General features: G+C 38.1%; 2 protein-coding genes across 2 annotated transcripts in view; one reads left to right on the plus strand and one right to left on the minus strand.

Annotated features, from left to right (window-relative positions):
• Positions 1-2,276, minus strand: part of SLC15A5 (solute carrier family 15 member 5) — a 36,919-nt gene extending 34,643 nt beyond the window's left edge. Inside the window, exons 1-2 of the mRNA XM_069861843.1 lie at positions 1,907-2,276; positions 372-594 (exon numbers count right to left, since the gene is read on the minus strand). Coding sequence (XP_069717944.1) covers positions 372-594; positions 1,907-2,276 — 593 coding nt within the window. The remainder of the gene's footprint in view (positions 1-371; positions 595-1,906) is intronic.
• The window catches only part of MGST1 (microsomal glutathione S-transferase 1), a 274,023-nt gene that overhangs the window by 223,129 nt on the left and 25,137 nt on the right, over positions 1-25,757 (plus strand). The gene's annotated exons all lie outside the window — the stretch shown is intronic.

The following is a 25,757-nucleotide window of genomic DNA, read 5'->3' on the forward strand; positions in this document are numbered from 1 at the left end:
ACAGCAAAATATCCATTCTAAAGGGATAGTGATGTTAAAGGTAGAAAACTAAATGGAATACGTTGTCCTAACAGCAACTAGGCTATCAAGTCTGTGAGCATTTAAGCATATCAGTTCATCCAAATTCTGACTGAAGATTTCTCTAGGAGGCCAAAATAGATGATCACCTACCTGTGCTAGCAAGAAGAAAAACTTAGGAAAATGTTTTTACAGAAATTCTTGGAAACTGATCCAAAATTTAAATGTTTTGCAGTTAAAAAACAAAACAGGAAATCCACCAACTGTAGAATCTGCTTTGTAAGTCAGCAGTGAATTTCAAGGCAGTGCTTTATCATCCCCAACAGATATTTAGCTGACAGTAAGTTACTGACCAGTTGAAAAAGGAAAGAAGTTCTTTCGGTCCACAGTCCTCAAGGTTGTATGCACTTAATGGACAAACTATAGCTCTTATGCCTCCAACTCCCAGACTAGCTGTGAGTAGTGCGAAGTAGAATACTATTTTCTGCTCCTTTTTTGTTAGTGTATGAAGAATACGTCGTTTGTCAATGTAAATATCTTCAAAGGGAAATGACACAACAGGTAATAGGGCTGTGCCTGGAATTGGAAAGAAAATCATCATTTGAAATGTATTAGAATCACTGATGAATAAAATTTATGTAACTTTTCAACATAATGACTTAAAAAATAGATAAAAATGAAAGATGCAAGGAGGGGGAATGTTAATTCTGTACAGAGGCAGAACTTTCCTGCGTGTTGCTATATATATACAGTAAGGCAAGACCACTAAGGACCTCCAAGAAAGCAATCTTCCTCTGAAATGCTGTAAGGTTTCCTGCCACTAGCCTTCCCCATTGCCTGCACAGTGGCTCTCCACTTGCCAGTGCGCACCAGTTAAAACATTTAACTTCACCTGATGTACCACCAGTCAACCAAACAAAAAAAAACACCCCCTGAGGGACTGTAGCCTTTTTTTTGCATCTTCTTCAAACTCCAGAATTGTAATGGGAACCACAATTTAACAAATTCTCAAAATTTTGTGGAAAATTTTCTTTTTTTCTGCTGCAGCTTCACAGACAATACGTGATTTTCAGAAACTTTACCTACAGAACCACCACCATGAATTGCATTTACCACCTCTGCAAAGGTGGTCTTTCAGATTTAATCAGCTACTGATTCTGTGTAAACATAAACTAAATTCAAAATATATTAATGCGTCAACAACACCAACATTAGCCATGACTATAAGTACGAATGTGCATCAAACCGTACTATGTCAGGAATGTTTAATGGTCTATCTCTCCCCAAAAAAGTTCTGGTTAAAACAATACCTGAACATATCAAATTCCTTTTGTGTTACCAGTCTTCTGATTTAAGATATACTCAGAAAGGAGAAGTTGAAGAAAGCGATTCCAAACCAGAAGCCCATGGGAGAAACAGTGGAACATAAAAGCAATCATTTTTGAGGCTGCTTGCAAAATGGTTTTGTAATCACCTCAGGAACATTTCAGGAATTACTCAGCCTTTTTCCTTTCTTTGTTGCATATCTAAATAACAATATGTTTGGTTATTGCAGAAATTAGACTTGCTTATGCTCAAAAACTGGACCAAGTGAGAAGTTTGGGTTTGCCCCAAACATTCATAAACTTAGATGCTTGTTACAGGGATCAATTTTAAGAGTCGACCATCTGTATAGCTAAGCCACTTGTTTGTTCAGCAACTATCCACAAAATGCACACAAAATGTACATGGGCAAAAACACTGCAGCACATTTTGTAGAGGAGAAACCAGATATTCTCTGTTGGAAAAGGTGGCCACAAGGGTGGAGAAGACTGTTCAATTTCAAACACATTAACATGTTTCTGCAACAGAATTAATAAAACGAAAAAGTCACAAGCTTGTCACCTACCTAGGAAGTGTAGAAACATGCAGATGCACACAAGCTTGATCCTCCCCACAAGGCATTCAGCAAGCCAGCCAACCAGTACTGGTGTCAACATGGAGGTGCCTACAAAGCACATATTGACAATAGCTGCTTGGTAGTTGCGGTAGCCAAGCTTGACAGTGCAGAAGAGGATCATGTTGCAGACAATGCCAAAGAACGTGAATCTCTCACACAGCTCCACCAGCAGCACACAAATAGCCTCCTGGAGCTTCTTCTCAGGCTGAGACAGTTTTCCAGAGTTGCTGCCTCTCCCAGGTAGCAGTCTTTGCTCTTTATCAGCAGTGTGGTTCAAAAGTACCCTTTCCTGCATCTCTCTTCTGTTTGCACCAGGCATGCTTGTCTTTTTTGAGTATGACTGAGTGCAGCAGCTCAAGTTACAGGTATACTTCTGTTTTCTTCCACTGTAATTAGCAAACTGGTAAGACTCTCGCTTTGAATTCCACACTTCACTACAATTTCTTAAGGCACCTGTCACTTTTCTGACATAACATATAGGATCAAAGAGCATTAAAAAAAAAAAAATCAGACCACTATATCAACATTTCAGCTTCTGAATTTAGCAACACTCAGAAGCTCAATATATTTATCTAATTAGTCCATGTGGGGATGAACAAGATCTTTCCCCAGAATTATATTGCCTATTAAATTATGTGAATCCAATACAGTACGTGCAACTCTATCAGTATGTTAAAGATAAAGGCTTAAACACAAGAAAGCTCACATTTTCAGCAAAATTCAAATAATAGATCCAGAAATAAGTGGTTAAAATAATCTGATGCTTTAATTAGGCAACAAGTGAAAAACTGCAAGCAGAGATAAAGGTTTTTTTAAGGTTAACAATATCTAATCATTATTACATTTCTTGTTATTTTTGGTTGAAATTCAGATAAAGTTAATTATAAAAAAAAAAAGTAATGATACTACATTTAAGTTAGAAAAGCAAGTTTTATAAGAAAGTAAGTTGAACATACTAGCAAAGGAAAAAAAAAAGCAATTCTAAAGGAACCTAAACCAGAACTTTTTTTATAGCCAGATATCACACCAGAGCTACAATGCATCATAAGGGGCAGGGGCACAGGTGATGTGCGCTCTCATATCAACCAAAAGCAATGACCAGCTTGAAACAAAATTAGGAAGAGCCGAACTTATAGCACTTTATAATGCTCCTGATACCTTATCCACACTGAAGTTTGCAGATTTCCCAGATCATTTTCTAGATTTTGTGGAGCTCATTAAGAACACTAACACCATTTCAAAATACTCTCAACTAAGAATGAGAAGCATTCTGCACATATTTTGTATGACCACAAATGCATACACATGTTACAAGACATTTGTAAATCAGGCCAGCTTCTCTAAATAGAGCTCAAATCCTCTGATGTCATTTTTTTTTGAGACACAGGCTCTGCTTGTTTGCTTCCATCTGTCCATATAACTACTCAAATTTAACTGCTTCAGATCTATTTAGCATATGAGAGCTCCTACATCCCAAAACTGATACATAATAGTATATAACTAGTATGGATAAAGATAGATTCCAAGATTACCTCCAGAAAAAAAAAAGGAAAAAAAGAAAAGACTGAATATTACTGTCAAGTTTTTTACTTGACAGGTTTACAGCGTTTACTTCCCTGGCTTGTTTCTAAAGCAATTCACATACAAAGCCTAGAAACTCTGAAGTTTAAATTTAAGTAGCAGTAAATTGCTTCCTAAAATAATTCTGAAGTATATTTTTTTAATCTAGTACAACCCTAATGCAAGAATTCGGACACCAAAGAACTTGTATTTTTCAGAGTCATTGGTTTCAGGATGAAACCAGCTACGACTTGTAGAATGCTAAGAACTATTAGCCTTCTGATACTCATTTGAACAAAATAACAAGATAAATCCAAAACAGAAATCACTTGTAACTCTACTTAGCTTCTCCATCAAAAACTAACAATGCCAATCCCAAATTAAAACAGGTTAGATGACAGTATTTTGACTAAAAGATGCATATACCTTCTGTTGCATGAAGATATACTTACCTAACTGTTCACAAAGAAAATAATATTTTTTTTCTTTTTATTAAGGAAATAAGTCCTATTTTACAATCACATAGAAAATATCAGGATAAATACACTCATGCCACATAGAAATTTCCTTCTAAAATAGTCTGTTTTCCTAAAATTTTTCTTTTTCTCTAAAAGGGCAAAGTTTACCTGTTCTTATAGGTACTAGTAATTCAAAGTGAATCATACAGGAACCATGAGAAACAGCAAGATTACTAGCTGAGATGGCTCCAGCTTAGTCTTCATGTGGTTTCATTTACCCTAATCTTGGATTACAAGCTAAGAAAAAGAAATAGTTGACTGAGTGTTATAAATGCCAAAGAAAACAGGAGCAGGTGAGTCTCATTGTCGCTTTGAATTGCCTTTGCAATGACTAATACGGGTGTGGTGGTTATGATAGACACAGATCACAACCGGTAAATGAGTTAACATGCTTAATGCTAATAGAATAAACAACTTCATATAATAACAAGATTTTAAATAATTGTTTTCATCATTTCTGCATCAATTACAGGTGGTCTTTCTAATTATTTGATATAGTTTTAGTTGAATTCTAGTTGAATCACCTGGCATTCATTTGGCTTATTCTTATTATACAATAATGCCTCATGAAAAATTGCATTATTTGTATTAACGTATACAGAGCTTTATATATACTGAAGGAGCTAGAAACTAGCTGCACCAAATTACTGCTGCTTCAAAACTGCTGCTTTGATAGGAATGGTTGGACTTGATGATCCGGTGAGTCTCTTCCAACCTGGTTATTCTATGAAAATCCAGCCCTTCTTCTGGCACTACCTCCGTCTGTCAGTGAGGACATTGTATATATATATTTTTTTTTAATAAATCTTCTGTGAAGGAGACTCAGATGTTGGAAAGGCATTTATAAAAATACTTATTCTCATGTGACTTTATCAGCTCACCAGAGGTCTGGCCATTAATAAGAGAGTTGTTATTTGATAGCCTATCAACCAAGGCAGAAGGTTACTTCTACTCATACAGGAACCTATAAATTAGGATTAGGCAATGAATTCAGTTGGACAGGCTGGCACTGAAATTTCCTCTTCATTTTCTCTGACAACTGAGAGTTGTGGTCAGTGTTTTTACTATATTTTTATATATATTATATTTATTGAAATTGAAAAAACAAGAACTTCAGTGTTTGGCACAACAGTTCCTCTGGCTAAAAGGTAATACTGGCTCTAGACCTTTGCTTATGTTCTAAAAGAGTCTGCCTCTCTAACATTTTAGCAAATTTAATTCAGCTTTACTCTTAGAGTAGAATCATAGAATCATAGAAAAACCAGGTTGGAAGAGACCCACTGGATTACTCCTTTAAAGAACATGTGAGAGGTGTTACCCCTCATCATAGCTGCAGCTGTGGTCCCTGCTAAATATCTGGGGGGAAAGCATGACTGACATGGACAGATTGACAGTGCAACACAAAAATTTTGACACTATAAATAAAAAAAATTAAATGGGAAAATTCTTTCTAGTTAGCACCAGGACTCCCATTAACTTCATGGGCTGAGAATCTGGCTTCATGGCCATTGACCCAAGGACCCTATTTCAAAGACATTAGAAAGGCAGAGCAAAGCTCTGGGTGCAAGTACTGCCAAACAGAGGCAAACGTGCCTGAATTTGGTGTAAACGTAGGTCCAAGGTGGTAGGTTGACCAGGCAGCCACAGTAAAGAAACACAGTTCAAAGCTGGATGACAGAAAGGGAGAAAGCAGGAAGGTGCTGCAAAGGCAAGTTTGGAGGAATGCTTCTGGCACCAAGTCCCTTGCTACTGTTCCAGGTGACTAATTAGCAGAGCTACAAGGTTAGTGATAGGAAAAAAAATGTGGTAAAAGTACGGGCTAAGAATAGATTTCATGCTTTTCAAAAGCACCACTTTGATTTACTTCTCTTATGTATATGAGCAATGCTCAATTTAACACAGAATGGCACTTACCGATCCAAGTTTGATTCCAGCAGGATCTCACTTCAGCATGGTCAGCTAATCATTGCTTTCTGCAGGTACTGCTCATGCCTGCTTTTGTCTAGGGCAATGTGTGGCCTCTCAGAAAGGATCAGGCACTCTGATGTTCTGTATATCCTTTTATCTTTTCTCCTGCCCTGAAGTTACATCTATAGTAAAAAAGTTTTCTAGAGAATCTACTCAAATAAAATTGTTTTATATTTTGTAAAGATCTATTAAATGTTATAAAAGTACCCTGTGAAATCTGAAAACTATCATCTATGAAGGAAACAGTTATAAAAATTGCTGATTATATGAGAAATTCCCCGGGAAGTTCTGAGACTGTGGTAGCACATCATGTTTTAATATTTTTATTCTATCATTGCTAAGTATTCTTGCAAAACCTTCCACATCTTAGCCAGATGTAAACAGGAACCTTAGCCCAGTTCTGCCTTCCTGTAGGATAGATGTAATGCTTGTCTTGTTCCATGGCAACTTTTGTCTGTGAAAGTGCAAGATCAGAGTAAAACTTTTCATTTAGGGAAAAGCTGTATTTTAACAAGTATATTTCTTTACCTTCCTTGTGTAGTCACAATTAGAAATTATGTGGGAAAGACATTTTCTTCTTCATTCTGCTGAAAGGTAATGTTCAAGAAAGAGAATCAAATCTTCCTCTCAAGAATGCCCCAGAGATGCCAACGCAGAGTGCAGACAAGACCTCTTCTGCAATAAAAATTTCTTTTCTCTCCTTGTCCTACAAAAGACTGTTGTAGCCATTTCTCTCCATGTCCTACTTTTTCCCTAGTGTAATTTTTTTGTTTGTTTTCTCTCTCTTTTTCTCCTATTCAAACAGGGACTGTGACTAAAGCACAGACTCACAAACCAAAACTTCCACAGGTTTTTTTTTTTCAAAGTACCTAAGTGCAAATACAAGGAAGTACAAGACAGACATACTGGAGAGATTCCAGTGAGGGGCCACAAAGATGATGACGGCATCGAAGCACCTCACATATGAGCAGAGGCTGAGAGAGCTGGGATTGTTCAGCCTGGAGAAAAGAAGGGTCGGGGGATCTTATTTATATATATGAATGCCTGAAGGGAAAGCACAAGGAGGATGGAGCCAGGCTCATTTCAGTGGTGCCTAGTTACTGGACAAGAGACAATGGGTACAAACTGAAACAAAATCCAACCTGGTGATTCTATGATTCTACGTAAAGGAACTAAATTTAAACACAGGTAAAAACTTATGGGGCTGTCAAACACCAGATGTTGCCCAGAGAGGCTGTGGACATACTCAAAACCTGACTGGACACAGCACTGAGTAACCTGGTGTAGATGACTACTTTGAGTAGGTGGGGTGGACTAGAGAATTACTAGAGGTGCCTCTTAACTTCAACCATTGTGTGATTTTGAGCAACAATAGTAAATACTTTGCCAAAGAAGAATCTAAACAAGAGGATGATAGAGGGAAAAGAAGTTCTGGCCCAGTTGCTGGGTATGCCCTCTATGAGTGAGCAAGATTTGCTAATTTACTTACAATTTTTTTTCATTAAGATGGTTTTAAAATTGCTGATCCTCAAATCTTTTTTATAAATGAGAATCATTTTGGCATGATTATGATGTTCCTTCAAACCACATATGTTATATTTTGGGGAGTTTATTCAAACACCTATAATTATCTGTGCTAAGCAGTTTTTCATATGTTCTAAGGCTTTTGTCTTATTGCACCTAGCTGACGGTTTTATAATTCAGGAGTAATTGAATTGCAATTATTTTTCATGATGCATGGTACGGTTTTACATCACATTGTTGGCAGCTATTCTTTATGATGTCATTTTGTCTAATGGGAAAATTAGAAGTAGCTCTATCGTATAGAAAGATGGCTTTTTTGTGTCATGTTATAGTTTGTAGATAGCACTCAGGATATTTTCTTCTGACATATAGATTTTTAGGTAGACACTGAAATGAGATTCTGAAGCAGTGTTCACAGCTGAGACAATATTATCTGTACATCCAAGATGATTTCAACTATTCTCTTGTAGTGACAGTTCATTTATATTCAAGTCCATTTAGTAGACTATGGTTAGTATTCTAAAATACATATATAAGTACTATGTGATGGCAGAGTTTCTGCTCTAAATTCATACCTGATCCAACATAACTGGTTTCAGAGCAGCCAGGGAAAGATGTCAGCATCTTTTTTAGGACCAAATATTCATCAGAACAGGGGATTGACAGTAGATCTCCCACCTCACTGAAGAGCTTTCCAACCACTGCAGTGCCCAGATAGTCTCTTAATCTCTCAGGCTTGAGCTGTAATACATTGTGTAAAGCTTTATGAGCTGAAGGGAAGCTGACTTTGTAACCTAGAGATTAGGGCTGCTCTTCTGGAATTTGGGGAGAGGCAAATTCAAGGCTCTGTGTCAATGAATAGTTAATTATGTCTACAAAATAGATAGTCCTCAACAGACAGCAGTGAGAAAGCACTATCTGAGTAAAGCACAGTTTGGCATATTGGATGCACAAGAATGATAGAAAATAAGAGCTGAATGCTAGAGCCAGCACAGGCTCCTTTTGCAAAGGGAAAATAAATACTTGAAATTTTTCAGTTTTGTCCACAAAATAATATCTAGAATCTTGCAAATTTTCATGGGTTGGATCAGTGATCGTGTGAAACCCAGATTGTCCATATAAAATTCTCATAAACAGATGATTACATAAAAGATGATGTCAGAAAGTTTCAGATAGCCATAATGAAACCTTTTTTATTTCCCTCACCTATTCCTATATATTTCAGCCTTGTAAACTGGTACAGGAAATAACATAACATAACTTTATTTATTCAGCTGCAAACTTGAATGTCCACAAGCTGAAAAATGTGTTAGTTACTACAGACTCTGTCTACAGTATCTTGTGTGGCTTGGTTGAGGGATAAAATGGCAGTTTGAAAGGTTACTCCTTGTAAAGGCCAATATTTTCTTAATAAAGTCACCTTTTAAGGCATGGGTGGACGAGGTGCTAAGGGGCATGGTTTAGTGTTTGATAGGAATGGTTGGACTCGATGATCCGGTGGGTCTCTTCCAACCTGGTTATTCTATGATTCTATGATTTTAATGGAGTTTTCAGTCTTTATGAAAGATGTCAGTATTGCCAGCAGATGAAAGGAGGTGATCCTTCCACTCTGTTTGGCATTGATGAGGGGATATCTGGAGTACTGGGTACAACATTCCCCCTCACTACAAGAAAGACACTGAGGTTCTGGAGTGTGTCCAGAGAAAAGCAACAAAGCTGGTGAAGGGTTTGGAGAACAAGTCTTACAAGGAGCGGCTCAGGGAACTGGGGTTGTTTAGCCTAGAGAAGAGGAGGCTGAGGGGAGACCGTATCACTGTCTACAAATAGCTGAAAGGGGGTCATAGTGATGTGGGTGTCAGTCTCTTCTCCCAATTGAAGGGTGATAAGATGAGAGGAAATGATCTCAAGTTGCTCCACGGGATGTTCAGATTGGACATTAAGAAAATTTTCTTCACTGAAATGGTTATCAAGCTTTGTAACAGGCTGCCCAGGGAGGTGATTAACTCACTGGAGGTATTTAAAAGATGGGTGGAGGAAATGCTTAGGGATATGATTTAGTAGTGGACAGGTAGGTATGGTTGGGCTTGATGATCTCAAGGGTCTTTTCCAACCTGATTCTATGATTCTACTGTCAACAATTCACCTAAAATGAGGCAAACTGAAATTACACTCCTAATCAAGGGATATATACAGTAGAACTGCTTCAAAATTAGCTCTTATTCTTGCAGTAAAGATAAGCAGGTTGAAATTTTGTACCACACCTGATACAAGCACAGATTTTTTTTTTTTTTTTTTTTTGCTAACATTTTCAGGATACATCTAGAAGTGTATCTGAACTGAAATGATGAGTCTCAACAGGTCTGGGCAAGTTGGGATCTTGATGTGATCTCCCAAGAGTATGCACTTCTGTAACCTTTCTCTTATGTTTGACATTTAATGGAGAAGCCACATGCTGCTTCTAGAGTGAGAAGCCACATGCTGTTTTTTTTCTCTGATACACAACTATGTCAGGGCCTTTATGTCACCTGCAATTAACTAATGTAACGACCTTTGTCTGATGTCCCAGTACACTGAATTAGCAAGCTAAAAGTAGAACAAAATGCTACTGCTAGGATCCAACCCGGCATAAGGAAAGGTAAATATGTAGCTGCAGTTGTACTTTTAATTATGGAAATAAGAAACCACAGGCCTCTTAGGATACCACAGATAATAAAATCCAGGTTCAGCTCTTACTTTATGTTTTCCAGTCTTTTTGAAACTTTTGTGAAGAAAAATGAGCCTGAATAAGAATTCTAGATTTCCCCCTGGGAAATGAGGCTCATCCTTAATTTGAAATAGTCAAGTCATTAGGAATTTTTCTCTTGCTGAGGAGGATTACATCATGTTACTTCCACATGTTTAGATGCAGAGGTATATGCATGCTAATAATCAGCATTCTTTTTGCTTGTCTTCTCCCTGTATGTGACTGAAGTGACTGAAGGCCACCCTCATCATGTGGCCCTTTGAAGCATATCAGTCTGCAGACACACACGTACACATTTTGTTCCAGTCAGCTTTTCTGAATTCTGATATTCAAATGCAGACGACAAACACTCAGTAATTTAGTAATAATTCTTGGTAATTCCATGCACATCTTCTGAAAGCTCAGTCCATGTGCAGCACCAGGTCACATAAACTGCTTTATTTGCTTTCCAAGGAAGTCAACCAGTGCTTGGGATAGTGCACCACAGTCAGTCAGTGGCATGGGCCATAAACCCTCCATCTTCTCTTCCTTGCTGTTCCTTTTCCCAGTACCCTTGCACCAGAGTTTGGGAAAGGGGCTGCATAGATGCCTAGTTCACACCCTATCTGCCTCCAGGATTTTTTACAGCCTCCATGTCAGCCCTCTTGCATACAGGAACCTTAGCAAAAGGCAGAATCCTTGATCCAGATACGAGTTTCAATGAAAGAATGGTTTGTCTTATCATAAGTGCTCTGCACCTATAGTTTTCCTATCAATCTGCAAAAGCTATGGCTACATTTTGCCCATGGAAAGGCACGGGATTTATTCAAACACACCAATCTTCTGGCACTGATGCCTCCAGATTTCAACACAACCCAGCTCCTCACCTGACTGCTTATGAGTTTCACTTGCTATTCTAAAATGCTGTCACTGAGTTCATCCAATACTTTCTTTCTATGGTCCTTCAAAGGCATGCAATGAAGAGACTGAGTACAATGTATGCCGGCAAAAGGAGAAGGAAATCTTGGATTCACTCATTTTATCTCTGTCTTTCATTAGCTAGCTGAAGTAAAACAGTTTTCAGCCATTGTATGGCTTATAATAAAGCACACTGAGTTGTCTTTTAACAGGATAAAGCACCATGTACGCTACTGATTTATTACTGGAGACAAGACAGATTAGTGTCTGTTACACAACTGTAAGTGATTTAGTTATCGTTTCAAGCAAAACATTCTTTTTTTATTAAAAGTAGTTCTGTTATTGTTTTAGAACCATCAAGACACAGACAGAGGAGAGGAATATCAGATACCAAGTTAGCAGAGAATGAAAATAGTATGTTGCTAAAAAAAAAATAAAGACATGGCTAAAGAGTCATTACTGCAGAAGTATGATTTTAATGTCCCGTTAACACTATCAGGAGATGGTGCTCAGCTCTGACAAGGAGGTGTCTTTGAAAATCAACAGACCTTATGAGGCTGAGTATTTTCAATGGCTTGCACTGATGACATGAGAGAGGAAGGAAATATATTTTGTTAAGGTGTAAGAGAGTGCAGAATTTATAATTCCTCTACATGTCTCATCATTGAACATGGCAGATAAAAAATCCCCCAAACAACATTCTGATAATTAACTTCAACATAAACATAGTGGATTAACTTTTTAACTTCAGTTACTGTTTAACCTGACTGTTTTTGACAGAAACAGATTAAAGGCAGCTCACATAATCCTTTCCACTGGTGGAACTGGAGGGTGCTGTGATGTCTGTGCCAGGGCAGTGATATCTTCAGCTGCAAAGTTTCATGCAGGGAATGTCCGCTTATGTCTCAAATGCTGAGTCCAATACATTGTGTAACTTTATAGCTGGCTATATTTCTGGGCCTCTACTATTTGATGACTTGAATACTCTTTTTCCCAACTACATATGACAGTTAAAAGACATCATTGAATTTCTGAAAGCATACTTGCACCCACCTATATTCCAGTCTACGAGATACAAATTTGCATTTGGAAATGCTATTTCCAATTTCTGCTTAAAAGGTATACTACAATTATCAATAGGTGTTACACTTCCTGCTGAGCGCTGACGCAGGATGCTTTTCATGTCCAATACAAGAATCATCTGCAATATCTCTATGTGCAGTCTTCAAAGCATGGAAGCAATTTAAGAGAATGAAAACCATAATAATTATCATGAACTTTGTATATACTTGATGCATCTTTGAGATTAGGAGTTGTTGATTTTTAAACACTGGGCTTTAAATTTCACTGTTAATTGCTGGTGTGTGACTTTCAGAACAGAAATACAATCGCTTACATGAATTACATAGTATTTAATCCTCCCCCATTTTCAGACAAGCAATATACTACATTTTGAAAAATTCTGTTTTTCAGAGAGGTGCACTTGAATATGTGACTCCAAAATAATATAATCAGACCAAATAGCTTTATCAAAGACAGCAATTCAAAGCTTTTAGTGCAAATGCATCACAAATGCTTACACTTAGAAATTCTCTTTGTAAGATTGTGTTTACAGACTCTGCCACAATAGGTAAAAGAACAAAAATATCTTTGATGATTTAGCAGAGGAAAGGGTAGTACAGAAAAAGAGATGAGAAAGAGTAGGATGCAAGACACTATGTAAAATAATTGATACTGTTACGGGAAGAAAGATAGAGAAGGAATAATAATGAAATAAATTTGGTAATAGATGCTCACATCTTATAATTAGATACATAAGCTTTTGTAAATCAGTAAAGTTTTGTCACATCATACTACACATCGACCTAAAGCCACACTGGAGTTTCTCAGTTTTCTTCCCTATTGCTTTCTCCTTGACAGACTTTTTGAAGATCATAAATACAAAATGCCTTAGCAAAACATACATCAGGTAATTATATTTGTGGCAGAACAGATGAAGGTGGAAGAATGCAAACCAGGTTTTGGTTATCACATTAGGAATCTGACAGGAAAAGCAAAGCAAAACGACTCGCTAATTTCCTCGCCCAGTTCCTCTGACCATTTTGGAATGGTGAAGGAGAAGCCTACATGCCAAGCAACACACAACAGGACCATGCAGGCCACACTATTGTTCAACTATTGTTTAAAAATAATTTAGCCATATCACCAAAATGCTTGCCTTTCTCCATGTGGACTTCAATTTTGGAGGAAACACCTCAGGTAGTAATACAATGAAATCTGTAAGTGGCCCAAGAAATCAGTGTGCACACTGTTGTGCCCCAGATCCACGAGCTACACACTCATGTCCAGGCTTCTTTCAACCTGCACAGTTGAAGAAGGTGTTTCTTTTATCTGTGCAGCAATCCAGAAGCTGACAAGGTCACTCTCAGGGCGAAAATCAAAACCAAATTTTATTCCAGCTTCAATTAAAATAAACAGATCAAAAACTTGGGAGAATAGCTGAGATATCGGAGTGCAACTTCCAAAAATTGCAGAAAAACATGTTTCAATCTGTTCAGATCACAATCTGATCCCTGAACACAGCCAAGGTCATTTGGATTAGGTCTGACACACACTGAAACCGGTCAAGAAACAGTAAGGTAAATGACAGAGAGAGAGGGGGGTAGGAGAGAAAGAGGGAGAGAAGGGGAAAAGAATCACCATTTCAATGGGCAGCACCTGTTCCTCAGGAACACATGGTTGCTGCAGCAACAGCTTCTTCCAGGCCACATGGTCCAGGCTGGTCTTCTTGAAGTGACAGGGGCACGTGCGCTGCATGGCTCCCTTTTCTTTTATAAGACAAAATATTTAAGGCAAACAAGAAGTAAAGTCTAAAGCAAACAAAGAACTTAAGTCGGACTTTGCATTCCCCATAGTAGCCGGCTCAGGACTACGAGCTCGGCCAGGCGAGGCAGGAAGCAGTGCTTACTCCCACACCTCCCCTCCCACTGAACCCCATGCCAGAGATGAGACCCTCAGACAATACAAGGCAGACAATTAAGGCAGACAAAAAAGTAAAGTCGCTCTTCACACACATGTAAAATGAACTGATACCACAGCATCTTGCAAACAGAGCTTTACTAAAGACTATATTTAATTTTTACTGTCATGGTATCTCTCTATCTGCTATACACAATTCCCTTCAGCCCCCTTTCCCAAACAGAGCACCATAAACACATTTGAGAGAACAGTAAGACTTTAAGACAAGTACTTTAAAAATAGTAACTGTTAAACTGGATAACCTGTGCAAATCTGTTCAGTCTTTTTTTTTTCTCCTGAATTGTGAATAGTTTCTAATTAAAAATTAAAATTTGTTAATAATCTCAAAGCACACAATGGATTTACTCTGGGGATAGTTGCTGTGAAGTGAGAGTTTCTGTAAAACTTAGCTTTACGTTTTGCAGAGTGTGGAAAGTGTGGAGTGGATGAAGTAGAGGGGTAGGGCTGAAGACTACTACTAAATCCAAGGGCTAAACAAAGGAAATAAGACTGGCTTCCACCTTTTCCTTCCAGTCTCTACCTTTTTGCTTTTGCTATATTTTCCACCCCCCCCCATTTCTCCACCCTGCTGCTATTTCTACTTACCTCAAATTTAACCCAACCTTTATTTATTTTTTTTTTATCCCTGCACACTTCTAGTATCCCTCTGCAGAAAGCAGCAGGAACTGAGATATCTGCATCATTATTTTTCTTCAGTCTGTTCCCTGACTCCTTTTTGTAATCACTATCTTCTCCTTCATGAGCTCTTTCTACAGTTTTGCTTCCTTTTCTTCGAGGGGGATGGAGTGGTAAAAAAAAAGATGTAAAAAATCAGTAGCCAGTGAGAATTTATTTTCCTTACAATATCCCAGTTCTTTAAAAATCAGTCAGTCATCACTACATGGGTCCAGATTAGCAAAAATCTGGCAGATTCATGCTTGTCAGGCCAGACTCATGCAAGACTTGCCTGTCTTGCCCTCCACCACTCCCATATGAGCCTGCTGGCTGGACTGCCTTTAAGTTGGGAAAGACAGATTCTCCAGAGCCTACATCTCTTTAATCATCTACCATGGCTGGGATCCTCAGACCAACAGCTGGACTTTGGAACAGCTGAAACACGTGAGCATGGTTGTTTCCATTGATAAGAACTTAAAAGTGTTGGGATCTTCTTCCAAAACTGCCACAAACACAGTTTTGAAATACTGACTAATTCTATGATGTTGAATGATTAAATTTTTTTTATTTTAACTCTTTCCACACTGCAGGCTGGATGGAGACTAGCTGGGACAGCTGGGAAATTGAGTTTTTGTTCTCTCTGTTCCAGTGCCCAGAGCCCCAGCAGCTTTTGATGGCCAGAAGCACTAAACCAATCAAAAATGTATGTAATTGCTGTCTGCAGTCTGGCACATGCTTAGAAACAAGGAGGGTATGGAATATGTTCTGTGCAAAGGGAATGTTCTGAAGATGATACAAATCTAACAATCCTTCTAGGGCTCACAACATCGAGATTTCAGAGGAATACACAGTTACTAAATGCAGAGAAATATTTAGCATATTTGGCAAGTTTTTCAAGGGATGAGGAAGGCACCTTTGGTTCCATAAGTTCACATTCCATGAAGACTTGTAATGACTTTATGTGTCCAAGACTACCACACCTCAGTACCTCAAAATAAACACTGAATTCAGATCAGTTCCTAAATTTACTTATGGTTGATAAAGCACTTAACTTGGTCTGGCACCTTCCAAGAGAACAGAATCATGCTTCCCACTGAAAAAAAATTAGAGAGATGTTTAATATTATTTCAGCTAACTGTTAATATTCAGACAGCTGATGGAATTAAAAATAGCATAGTTATATGGTCCCACTGCAGAGATGTTACATTTGTAAGCTAATCTCCAGACATGCAGCTCACGTTTGTTCACGTACTTCAGTGGAATGTTTTCTAATCATCCAAAGAAGTTTACAGTGTTGTGTTGAGCTGACACCAGTTGAAATCAGGTCAGCAAGCAAGAGATCCATCATATAAACAGCTGTATAGCACTTGTGTGTGCTATGCAAGTGGCTGCTGCTTCCAGTTTGGTGATGAAATCATTATACATATTTTTCAAAGCGAAAGGTTTTGCAGTCACAGAAGCATGCTTTCATAGAGTTGTAAAATCCTGAGCAGGTCTAAACTTGAATATTAAGTCTAGAAACTAAATTTCTTTCTTCTCATGGTCCATAGTGTGTTTCACTTCTGGATTTTGCAGGTAATCCTCAGTACCTCTGGCAAAGTTTGCCCTTGTCTGTGAGAGACAATGGAATATATCAACCAAGAGTGGGTAGGATTTCAAGTCTTTTGCATTGAAGAAGGGAAAGATTTAGGTTTCAGAATATGTAGAAAGTCGCCATGTAGAAAGTAGCCATCGAACACAGTAGTGTTTAAAATGCAACTTATCAGAGCACCAACTGCTTTTCAACAACTTATTTGTGAATTTTTAAGTGTGAATGTGTATCCAGAGGCTCAACGTGATAGTCTTCAAGAGTCTCAGTTTTCACAGGATGTCTCTAACTAGTCACTTTTGAAAACACTGTCTGTTGCTAATTAAGTCTGGCACATTTCTGTCAGACAGGCAAGGAATGTTATTTGCCACACTAGAGATGGGTCATTTATGATACAGAGAATTTATGGCCCCCTTGCAAATCAACAGCAGGGCCAAATATAGAAATGAAGAATTCTAAATTAGACCACAGGAGAGACTAACATCCTAAACAATGACTCTACTTACATAAGGATTACAAATTTAACATGGGAGAGGGAAAAAAAACACCTTTTCAAAATACCCAACCATATGACAATGAGATTGTGGGCTTAATGTTTAACGCCTTTCTGTCACTGGTACTGATCATTATGTTGATGTCTGCCTTGTTGGGATAATAACTTTTGTACTGAACCTACAGACTTTTTCCAGGCATTTCTACTTTAAATTGCTCTGCCTTGCAAAAATAAGGCAATTAATTTAAGAGAATATGATTTTTCCAAAAGCAGGCATTAAAAAAAGTCTTACCCAGCTGTAATCCTTACCAGAAACCCCTGGCAAGAATCGTTTTTCTCTGCTTATTTGACATCACAAAACAAATGCCATAGTCCAAGTTTTGCAAGATGTTTAGTAATTTCTTACAATGGCACAGACTCCTATTCAGTTGTCAGGAGCAGCTTCTTAACATGGTGACATTGTGACTTCTGATAGCTAACAAACAAACAATGGTCTTATTCTGTACAAGGGCTGGATCCTGAGAAATTCTTCTGCACTCAGTGGTAAGGCTACTGATTCTACTGCCAGAAACTTTGCATATTCCTATCCCAGTGAAACGTTTTTGTCACACTCTCTTTGTCATTAATGACATTAAATACAGCCCATAATGTGCTACTGTTATCCTTGGCCGCAGGAAAACCTGGTTGCTCACAAGCTTTCTCATTTGGGCCTTACCTGCACTCAAAACCTTTCCCAGCAGAACATTTTGGTTGCTTTTTTTCTTTTAGCTATTACTGTAACGCCAATAAAGACTTCAGTGTGCAATGCAGTACTAAATAACCACAAATATGCTCCCCTCTCTGTACAGGGATGACTACATGACTGAGCGCTGTTTTACAGGGCTGTAACAGCAACCAATGGGTTGTATTACTTTAACTACGGTGGTATATTTAAAGTGGCACAATTTTGGAGCACAGACAAAGCCTTATTTACCACTTGTGGTATAACAGCTGTGTAAAAAATTATATTCCATAGATAAATCATCCCATGATGGTGGCAAAATACTGCACTTAGCATCTCTCTGTGCCAGTAAGAGACCCAACAAGGCTTCAGACATCTGCTAATAGAAAACAGAGAAGCTGCTTATTTTTATTACCTTCAAATTTTTTTGATACTAAACTTCACATTTATCAGGAATTATTGGGTTTTATTTCCCCTGTGGAAATTCAAACTTTGCTGAAAAACAAAGAGAAATAATTTCCAGTGTTTTCCTTATTTTTTTCAACAAGCTGTGATACTGAACATATGTATTCCCTAAAAAAAACCTGCATTGTCTGTATCTCAGGGGACAATATTGTGAAAAGAAGTATCAGGCTACATTGTCCCCACCCAGTGTGCATTTATGCCACTGAATGACAGAGTACATGTCACCTGGGTGCTGCTCCCTGAATGTCATGTATGACCTATATGCAGTCAGGATCCCAGAGTAAATACAGAACTCCTAATCCTGTGGCAGTGCCTATCATTTGGGAACAGCTGGAGTATGACAGTATCTGTTCATGTGCCTTGTTTGTTTCAAAAATTCAAAGGATCGTTGGGGTTTTCTGGAGATCCAGCTTTCTTTTATCTACATGTGGCCCACCAGTTAGTCACTTAAGTAGACAAGGCTTAAGAAAATACTGCCTAGGCATGTTTTTTGGTTTTTGAAAGTAGTTTAGACTGTATTCTGTTTTTCACAAGGTAGTAAAGTGAATTGCAATCATGCGGTACCTTGGAAAACATAGCTCTACACATCCTCTTTTTTAAGTCTGTATGTCGTCAGGCTGTACACAGCTTTTGCGTAAGAAGAAGAAATAATTGGGACCAAATTAATATTCCTGCTAGTGATAGGACTTCAGTACAATAGGACTCGACAGCAAGCAAATGTATGGCAGTGGCACATATTCCTGCTGGCTGTGGTCATCTTCTGTACAGCTCACACAAACCATACCAAACTGGTAGAAGGGTTTTTTTTTTGATTTCTTATACACTGAATATTGCTTCTAGGCCATGAACAGTCAACTGATGTCCCATTAAAAAGTTCCATGCTTCCACTAAGCAGGAGTTTGCCACATTCATGTTGTTTCCTTCTGTACCTGGATGGGAGGGGTTTGGCCATGAAGGAGGAGACCAACACAGAAGTCTTGAACACCATAAGATACCACCACACCATTTCCAAACAGGCAGTGAATCCATTAGTTAGTACAACATGTGACCCTCCCACTTCTTGGAAGAATTTGAAACCTTCCAAGGCATCAAAGTTAGGCTAATAAGCAAAATTAACAGTTCTGTTTGAAGTTGTAGCTCACTGTCTTTTTCTACTCAGCTGGCTTTCTACTTCAGCTGATAGGAAGGATCTAGTGCAACTCTGGCTTTGAGACAGAAATATACTGACCAGACAGGGAAAAGCCATCAGCCTCAGCAAACCTGCAGATACTATGGTTCACTGACTATTTAAATTGCATTCATACAACTCTCATCACAAGAAATATGCTGGGTAAGTTCTTAGGAAGGTTAACCTGCCACTGATTCATAAAGTTTCTAATTGTTTGTTTGTTTGTTTTGCACATCACAGTTTTTAGGAAAGGGTTTGTTTTTATTTCTGTAACAGTTCTGAAGTAAACTAGATATCAATGACAGCTGTCAGGTATTGAGCAAAGGGATTATTTCTTTCCCTTGCTGTGATGTTTTTTGGGGTGGTTTTTTTTTTGTTTGTTTTTTTCACAGAATGAAGAAATAAATTCTTCAATAAGTTCCCACTTGGTGTTTCCAAATGCTCGCCAGGACAAGACTTCTCCAGAAGTTTAAATTCCTGTAGTCCATTCAGCCTCCTGCCTGTTGGCTGCAGCTACCAACAAAGGCTTATTTAATGACTGCCAAATGTGACAGGACATTTTGCAATGCTGAAGGACCAAAATGCGCACAACTTGCTCTGAAAAAAATGCCTAATCTCAGTCAGGAGGAGCGTGAAGCAGAAAAAAACCCCAAACCAACAAAAAACCAACCAGTATTGAGGAAATTCTGCCTGATAAAGACTGGAAAAAAATTTTAAACCTCATTAGAAAAATAAAGTTTGCCTATTTCTCCTGTTTCATACACTGTGCAGGCAACGAACACATGTGCTGTCACATTCATATTTTACAGCCTCTTTTTTTTCCCCCAAACCTTTGTACCTCAGATTTGAACTTTAAACTTGTGACAGTGTTATGTTCATTAGAATAAGAATCACTTGCTATTTCCATTGCAAAGCTCCCCCCCAGAGGTTATCTTAGCTGTTTTATAAATCATATCAGGAGGAAAGCTGGCATAAAGGTTGACAGCTCACTCTAGATAATCATTTCCCCTTCTCTTAAGTGACTTTAAGGAGAAAGGAGCGTGTAGCTTGCCAGTTCAGTTTTTAGTGGTCAAGAACCACCAACATATTGACTAAATTAGCTTTTAAGTATTTTACTGAATTGCAGGAAAATCACAATCATGTTCAGAAGAAGAAAGAATCTCAAACATTCATCAGCTATCAAGCCGTATTTTCTCCGTCCTGCCAGTGCAGAGCTTGTTGCACAGAACTACACAAACTCCAAAGCCCTCTGACATAGGCTGGTACTTGAAGGAAGGCAGGGGTTTAGATCACTGTTATCAGCTTCCTCAAGAGCTGGACTGATTAGACTAATGGCTTAAATGAGACATGATTTCAAGAGAAAAATCCTGTATCACAGGGGCAGTAAGAGGAAACAAGTTAGTTCTTGTGAGAAACAGAAGCTACAACTTAGGGCAACAGCCTATTCAGTAGAAAATTAAAGGGAATAAACAGGCACCGAAAGAATCCCAGGTTTAGGATAAAAGGTCACTGTCACCTAGCATACTATACTTTTTAAAACTTTAAAACTGTCTCTTTAACACTGCACTTCGCTGTGACCTAGTTACAGGCTTTTTGCAATCAAGAGAAATGTTTCACTGTTTCTGTTGGACATTGGAGTCAGTGTGGTTGGAAGAGAATGGTTCACTGTACCAGGTAAAGCAGATGGAAAGCCTTTCTTAGAGGTTGGTAGTGATAATAGCAAGAAGAAAAAAACACCTGGGAATATTAATTTGAAACGTAAGTATGACTCTTCTGCTAATCACTGCATCTATCCCTGAAATTGTTGTTTCTTATTTGAATAAAGATAATAAGACTGTCCTTTATTAAATGGATAATCCTGAAAGTGTGTATCAGTAACTAAGATATAGGGAGCTTATTTTCTCACTGTCTCACGGCATAGACTGGGAAGACAAATTCAATTCAATGCCATTAGGAAGAATGAAATCCAACCTTGAAAAAACAAAATCCTTTTACTCAGCATATAAATGGACTTTGAAATTAATTTCTCTTGGAAGCCAAGAACTTGACATGATAAAAAAAGGGACTGGGTACTTACAGAGGCAACAAAAACTATATGTAGAATTACCACTTTTGAGGAATAGATATTTGGAAAATATGTTAAATTTTATACTTATTTAGCAGCTGTAAGCCAACCAGACCAAACTGGCAAAGACAATGAGCAGCTCAATTTAGTTAGCTGCAAATAAACAGTTAACAGTACTGATGTGGAAATAAAGGAACTTCTGAAAGCAGAACAGAATCTGAATCTTTGGCAATAACATGAACGAAATACTGCCAGTTAAAGGGATATTACATAAAGCATTACACATTGCAGATACTAATAATTATCAATCTTGTCATACTTCTATTAAGCTGATATTAGCTTTCACAATACCCCCAGGAACCAGAGAAACCTTATACCTAGTATATCCTGGTAATTTCAGAGCTTGTTGGCAGACATTATGTATAAATATTAGTTATTTACACACATAAATCTTAAAAAGACAGAGGATTACATAAGACACCACCCAGTAAAGAGGGACAGAGTTGATGGCACATTTGCAGATAGATGGAGGGGACACAGAACAGCTTCTGCTACCAACTCCTTGCTACATGGTGCTGGGTCTTATCTTCCAGGGCTGTCAGGCTCCTGCCAAGTCCACATTAAGGAGATGTTTTAAAATGCACAGATTCCTAATCTGATGCAAATCTAGAATAATGTTTACCTGATTTTTTGACTGAGGAGTTTTCATTAGAAGGAGCAGACATGGGTGTGTGTTTGCTGTTAAGAAGGTATTCTGCCTAGTTCTCACCTGTCACTAGGTTCAATGCCGAGAAACAGAACTGGGAGGCAAATACAAAATCAATATTATATTTGCTCCAAGGGAAGCAAGGAGGTGAGGAAATTCTGAACCAAAGCCTCTGCACTGTGTCTTTGACCTAACTTGTTTTCAATGCTGTTACATGTATTGCATTAACTGGCAAGCCACACAAAAATGTAACTCACTGAATGCAAATTCTTGGGAATGAAATATGGAAACTATTAAAACACTGTCAATGATGTTGGAGAAAAAAAGACCATATTTAATTGCTGATGAAATTACCTTAAGAAGGTAAGGTGCTAGAACCAGCTTCATTTTTCATGTAGCCATTAATTTTTTAACTGAAAACTGCTGGAACAAAGATGCAGCACTCCAGAGCCTGGCTGAGCATTGTTACTGCAGTTGAGACCAAAGTGTGCTTTTAACTTTGCAGATTGTGATGAAAGTAAATTATTGCATCAGTGGGAGTTCCTGGCAATACTGTCTTAGTTTCCCAGAGATGAGCTTGACTTGGGTAATCTCACAGAAAATAGTGCAGCATGACTGGATGCCAAGGTCACTGACAAGCTTAGGACACAAAATAAGTATCACTTGGGCCTTTTGTCCCCAGGAGTACAAGTGACATAAAGCATCCTTGAAGAAGACAAGCATTCTTATCCCACAGGGAAACCAGCTTCCCCCTGCTTTGCTGCTTATTTTTAGCTTTGGTCAGAGATGTGAAAAGGCTAGGGTGGTACTCACTCCTCCCCTGCACCTCCCTAACATTTTGTAAGGACAGAGCTTCATTTCACCACGTAATCTCTCCGAGAGAGAAAAAAAATCATTCATGGGTTCTAGTAATTTTTTGGGGCAAGAAATGCCTGGGAACAGATATGGTTCATTTTGATGAGAATTAAATATCAATGCATCTATAAGGCTACCTACAATTTGGACACTGGAGATAATCTCATTTTTGTAAAGATGTATCTTATGCAGAATTCATAATAATGCCTGATACTCCAGTTACATCTCTGCTTTATGAAACCATCAGGGCGTGCCATGGGACGAAAATATTGCCTTGTTTACTCCAGACTCACCTTAAACTCCACACACAGATTTTTTACACAGCCTTTTTGCATTTTGCTGTTACAGATGCCAAGCAATTAGTGTGCCTACCCTCTTGTACTAACCTGAAATTATTAAATTAAATGTTTATGATTATGGCTGTACTTAATTCTTTCTTGAATGTGGACAGTTTAATACAATTTCTAACCTGCACATGCTTGCTGCCTGGGAGCTGTGAGTCATGTTTGTTTTAAAAGAGGCAGCCCTCACAGACTGTCACTCACTTGTGTTATTAGAAACAGAGCACTTTAAGAATTATTTTGCCACCTCCTCACCTCTAAATATAGCTAGCATGAGTGGGTCTTAAGTGATTTAGCTAGTCTGAGAAAAGGTCTCATTCCAAATGATCAATTAAAAATCCATCATTTTAAGAACTATATGGGCCTCAGGCCATATGCATCTCTGTGTAATGCCTTTGACTGTTTAATGCTGATATTAATTATTTGCATTACAGCTCCAGAATGAGATCTCTTTGCAATAGTAAGTAGCAAGACCTGTTCCTAAGAGTGAGCTATTTAAGTAGGCGTGATGGACAAAGAGCAGCAGCAGATAACCTTCGTTATTCCCTTCTTCACGGATGGGAAACTGAAAGACAGATTCAATGACCTGCCAAGGGTCACACAGGAAAAGAAGTAATTCATAAATCCTAGCACAAGGTCTTAAGGCATGAGATTTCCTCTCATTCTTTAATCAATAATAAAACACCACAGATGTCTAAGAATCTCATCTCTACAAAATTGCTCCAAGGTCTATAGGCGCAATACAATTAATTTCCATTAAGAGCAATGTGATGTGAGGACACTCTGCATTGACCAGAAAAGTGGGCCTTGCAGAATTTGCAGGATTTTTTTAATATACTTTTAATAGAGAATATAAAAATCAGGGATAGTTTAATTAAAATAAAAATAATGGGAAACAGTTGCCAAACCTTTGACCCAAGCTAAAACCAAAGTAACTGATTCAGGAAGTAAACCAATTTAAAAAAAAAACCAAACAGATCTAGAAGAAGCAAAGTCTGTAATTGAAAATATTTATAATGGATTTTCCTTTTTTAAATAAGTGTGTTTTTCCTCAGTGTTTTATGTTCTGTTGGCTTGACCTTTAGGGCTGTATTTGGCCACAAATTTTAACTCTCTCCTTCCCTAATAGCACAAAAGATTACTAAGAGAAATTCCTACAGGTTCACCTGCTGGAAGGATTTGGATTTCAGTAAAAACATCAAGCATCATATTACTTGCAAAATGATTACAAGAATGAACAACACTCAATTGATTTAGTCAGCAAGTGCAGGATGTAAGGAAGAAGTTAAGCACTGTAGGAGAAGTTCAACTCACCCAGACTCTGTGAGCCCAACCAGGCAGCTTGCATAAATACCTCAACTCCTTGTACACATACAACTCTGTTTCTTTCAAGTATTTCCACAGATGTAACAGGCATCATCACTAGGTTGTGCAGTACATAATCAGGCCTCAGCATGTATAGAGTATAACCTTTGAATCTTCCCACCACCCTCTCCTACTGCTGGCTAAACTACTAATAAAAGTAAAGAAATGTTGCTACCGCTCCAACATAAGCCTGAATCTTGCAATGAGTTACAGTCATGTCTAAATTTGTGTACAATATACCATTATTGACATTAACGCAACTGCACAGTTAAGCATATATCCACTTTTAGGTGTTGTGACAGGTCTGACTTTTATTTTATGTTTTTAGAGCATGTGGCTAAACTGGAACATGCAGTTACTGCTCCAGCTAAAATATCAAATAACAGTACTCATGTTATTTTAATAAAGCATGCTACATTTAGAACACTGATACCACAACAAAAGTGGAGAAACGAAACCATGTTCATCACTACCTGTCCTAATCCTCCACCACTACTGTTACGTAAATCAAACTGAAAAAAAGACTCTTAGAAAGCACCTGGCTAGTACAGTTTAACAACCACTCATTCTGCAGAATGACATTACCATACAATACTATTTTCCTTCCTTCCAGTGTTATACAATGAACTTTGGTTCTCTAAGGAATTTAACAGAGATGACCGATATTCTTTGTTAAAACTCTTGCACAAAAGTGCAGAAGTGAAAAAATAAGTTTGCTGCTTTGTAAGTGTTGTCGAGATTTCTGGCTAGCGTGGTCCTGCTAGATGGAAACTTTGTCCCATTGCTGTTTATTCTGATAAGTTATCTCCAGCCATTCCAGGGTAATGTTCTTAGGAAATATACACCATTGCTATCAGTCTCCGCACTTGTGAGACTTAAACAGCAGATAGGTCCTACTCATTCAACAACCACTCTATGGATCTTCTTTATCCCTGGCAAAATTCAGCTTTAAAGGAGGTGCCACTACTTGTGACTGGGCTTATTTTTCAAAAGCATAAAAATAATCGAAATCCTTGTGAGCCTGTTAAGCTGAGTGAGAGCCATATCCCACAAGTTTTAAAAAAAAAACCAAAACCCAAACCTGTTTGCTTTGATAGGATTTGGATCAGACCTATTACAGTGGAAGAAAC

The sequence above is a fragment of the Phaenicophaeus curvirostris genome, chromosome 1 (assembly GCF_032191515.1).
Source record: "Phaenicophaeus curvirostris isolate KB17595 chromosome 1, BPBGC_Pcur_1.0, whole genome shotgun sequence".
Classification (NCBI taxonomy): domain Eukaryota; kingdom Metazoa; phylum Chordata; class Aves; order Cuculiformes; family Cuculidae; genus Phaenicophaeus; species Phaenicophaeus curvirostris.